General features: G+C 39.9%; 1 protein-coding gene across 1 annotated transcript; it reads right to left on the reverse strand.

The window, feature by feature from the left end:
* Positions 1-276: 276 nt before the first annotated feature.
* On the reverse strand, positions 277-1,278 carry LOC122652786. Its single transcript, XM_043846645.1, has one exon. It carries the CDS (start codon positions 1,276-1,278, stop codon positions 277-279), a length of 1,002 nt encoding a protein of 333 aa, XP_043702580.1.
* Between the last annotated feature and the right edge of the window lie 2,737 nt (positions 1,279-4,015).

A 4,015-nucleotide genomic window follows, 5' to 3' on the forward strand; every position in this document is an offset into this window, starting at 1 on the left:
GATCGGTTGATTCCACCATATGTCCACACCAAATGTAGTTGGGATCCAAGGGCAAACGCCGTTTCAACAGGTTCTCTCCGAAAGCCACACCTTGAGCACACACCTTCCAAAGGAAGGTCTTGATTTTTGGGGGTTTTTTTTTTAAACATGATTTGTTATACCCTGGGTTATAGAAGAAATGATTGTTAAAACAGAGGTTGTTTAGCTAATTTTGAACTTAGAGCTTTGCCACAAATCTGAGCTAATAACATTTTTTTTTTTTGGTAAAAGATAGATTTATTGCAAAGAACGGGAAACACTCCTTGAGTCCAAAGTCGCAGCTTCAGAAAACAAGGGATCGGAGTTGGGCCAAACCATCCTTCCCGCAACGGATAGAGCCCTCCTGGCAAGGCAGTCTGCTAGGGAGTTAGCAGCCCTTGGAATATAAGCAAAGTTACAAGCATCAAAGTAGGTGGAGATATGTCTAATGTCCTCCACAATAGGTAAAACAATAAAATTCAGGATCTTCGAAGGATTCAAAAGTGAAGAAATAATGCCCAGATTATCACTTTCCACGGTGATGGAGAGAGTTCCTTCCGAGATGGCTTCCAAAAGCCCTTCTCTAATCGCCATCGCCTCACCAACCAAAATTTCATTGAAGGGAGTGGGATTTGAGACAGCAATGCAGCATCTACTAACATGGTCTCTGATGACAAAGCCAACACCACTTCGCTTGGTCCCTGGATCCAACGAAACATCACAATTGAGTTTAAAGGAACCAGGGAGAGGGGGAAGCCAAGAAACTTGCCCAGGAACTCGAGAAGGGGCTTGAGAGGGATGGGCTATACTGGTGGCCTTAAAAAACTCATCACACACCCTCTTAGCAGCTTGGATGAGCTCTTCACCAGTCCAAACCTTACCACTAAAAAGCAGATCATTCCTCGAGGTCCAAAGATACCAAAGCACGAAGCAGCAAAGAGCTGTTACCTCCTTAAAAGTAGACTTGCCCCAGTCTGCAAGGGAGATCCACGCCTGGAGGAATTGATAAAGATGAAAGTTGTCACCAAGAGACAAGAGGGGGTGAAGGTTACAACCGAACCAAACAACTCTCGCAAACGTACACTTGAGGAGGATGTGATCAATAGACTCCTCATGGGCACCACATCTACGACAACAAGTATCAACTGGAACCTGACGTTGGTGTAGAGCAGTAGTCAAAGCCAAACCACCAGCGCAAGCTCTCCAAAGAAAGGCCTTTATTTTAGGGAGGGTATTACTCGCCCAGATTAACCTCCACATTGATCTCGGCACCAAGTCCCAAGAATGTTAATTCGCTGAAGAGGCCTTAGAAGACTCGCTTTCCATTCTTTGGTTGGAGAGAAGATGGTAAGCACTTTTGACAGAGAAAAAGCCGCCTTTTGCTGCCCCCCAAATCAAACAATCACTCCTAGGAAAAAGACTCAAGTGAATTCTTCGAATAGCTTCACTATCACTGGGGTGGAAGTATTTGGAAAGGACATCCTCCTTCCATTTCCTGCAAGAATGATTAATAAGCTCCCAAACCATGCTAGGGGGGTCTGGCTCCATAGGGGGGTATTGTAACCGAAAATTAGGTAGTGAAGGTTTCTGAATTTCATTGATGCTAGAAAAATATAATAGACATGTTACACAGGAATTTCCATAAAAGGAAAACAAGGATAATCTGAATTTCCCCTAGCCCAGTTCTCCGAATTAAGGGGCAATATATTTAATTCCACTTAATCATAAAGTAAAATGGATTTCACAAATCAAGAACAAATGCATTTGAACAACAGATAACAATGGACATTCAATTAATTTCCCATCTACTTGGTGAAGTAAAAATATTTGAGCTATTTTAGATTGGATTCTCATCCCTCTTGGTCATGTTTCTGCTAGATTCCTTTGCTATTTTTTCTTCTCAATTATTCTTTGTCAAGATCGTGAAAGGAATAATGAATTGATCATGTGTGTTTTTGAGTTCAATAGTGTTGTGATGATCATCGTTCTTGTAGATTAATACCTCAAGCTGGACCTGGGCATCTAGTAAAAGATTGTTTCTCTCAGCAAAATAGAAAGCAAGATAGAAAATCTTAGATCAAAGTCCCAGATGTCCAAAACAATAGTAGTGATAATACTTAAAGGCTAAGGTCGGACAGGTTTTAATCGAGGGAAATTTATGAAACACCCCCTAAAAATGGACCGATACTCAAATCACCCCCTCATATTTGAAAATACTCAGATCACCCCTTCTACACTAACGATGTTAGTTTGTTGTTAGTTATTGGGGTAAAAGGACTATTTTACCCTTGTAAAGACATTATTGTCAAATCAAACGAAAAGATAAAGTTCTTCTGGAACCAAAAACAAAAAACAAAAAAAGAGACTAAAAAGTGTTAAATGATCATCAGATCGGTACCGTCGGATTCGTTGGTTGATATGACAGAGAGACTCCGGCGATTCTTGGAGAAGAGATCCAAATTCTCATCCGTGTCTCTTGTGATTCCAGAGATACTCCTCCCCCTCCGGTGTTGCGATTCGGCCATAATACTCCTCCCGCAGGCGAAGGAATCCTTCGAACTCCGATTCATGGCGACAAATCATAAACCTTAACCGCGGAGCATGAGAAAAGCGAATCAGTTCCAAAGAGATCTGCTGCTTTGGAGAGTGAATGCAGTAGTTGCAGAGAGAAAAAAACAAAGTTTTTGTAGTTAGAACTTCCACAGCACATAATCTCTCCCTCTCTCTCTCTCCCTCTCCCGAGGAAGGGGAACAAATCACAATCCCTAATGGAAAACGATGGTTACCTTTTGCAGCTGTAATTTCTTCACTCTTCATTGTTTAGGGATGTTTGGAGTCATTGCAGTGAGAAAAGTTTGAGAATTGACAGCTTGAGGTGAGGTGCATTCCGAAACTGCACAAATGAGGGATTCAAACAACAGTGGTAGAAATGTAGAAATGGAGGTGTGATTTGAATTTGGAGTGGAGGGTATCATGGTCAAGGAAGGAACTGAAATTTTATCCAGTTTGTGGTGTGGTCCTTGTCGCCATTAATGAGGACCAGTCTCTTGGAAGAGGAAGGAAAGAAATGAGATTAAAAAAAACAAAAAAGAGATTTGGCTATGCAGGTTTTTCCCTTCAAGCTGGTTGGTTGAATCTTCACCTTTCTCGATGAAGGAAGGGTAGTATTGTAAATTTAATTGTATATGTTGGGTTTTTAGATCTAAGGGTAAAATAATAATTATACTCTTCTCAAGGGTAGTTTAGGATTTTCAAAAAATTTAACTAGCTGACTTCATCAGTTAACTAACGGTAAGGTCTAATTTGAGTATAGAACTCTAATACAGGGGGTGATCTGAGTATTTTCAAATATGAGGGGGTGATCTGAGTATCGACCCATTTTCAGGAGGTGTTTCGTAAATTTCCCTTTTAATAATATATTTGAATAACAAGGCCTTATAGCCAAAACCAGCCCTCCTTTATCCGGGTTTGCGATCGGCAGCAAACAATGGCGGAGTTAACTCTTTTTTTTTTTTTTGCTAAAAGGTATATTGTATTAAAGAGACAAAAAAAAAAAGAGTAAAAAAAATGAAAGGAGGGCATACCCTTCCTATTACAGAACAAAAAGATTAATGAGAACCCACATTCGGCAAATGCCATCAGCAAGATCTCAAAAATCCAAAAAAAAAAAAAAAACTATTTAGCTTCTCAATAGGACACAAGTCAAGCCACCCAACAATACAATTTGCTTACACAGGTTAATTACAGCCACAGTGATAGAGTGGCTTTCTGCTTTTGCTTTTGCTTCAGCTGCTTCATTGTTTTCCCTGTATAATAGAGTACTACACTTTCCCTTCAATAGCTAGATACCATAAGAAATCCAATTCTACAAATGGAGGAACAAGATAATTAAGAATTGAGAAATTTGAGACTATTGCAATGTCTAATTCAATAAATGAAATCAAATAAAAAAACGCGGCGGAAAAAATTATTTATACCTCTAGCAATTGTTTCAGTG

Source organism: Telopea speciosissima, chromosome 1, assembly GCF_018873765.1.
Source record: "Telopea speciosissima isolate NSW1024214 ecotype Mountain lineage chromosome 1, Tspe_v1, whole genome shotgun sequence".
Taxonomy (NCBI): domain Eukaryota; kingdom Viridiplantae; phylum Streptophyta; class Magnoliopsida; order Proteales; family Proteaceae; genus Telopea; species Telopea speciosissima.

Bases quoted from the DNA above. Each gene is read 5' to 3' on its own strand.
- LOC122652786 (XM_043846645.1), bottom strand. From the start codon at position 1,278: ATGTGGAGGTTAATCTGGGCGAGTAATACCCTCCCTAAAATAAAGGCC.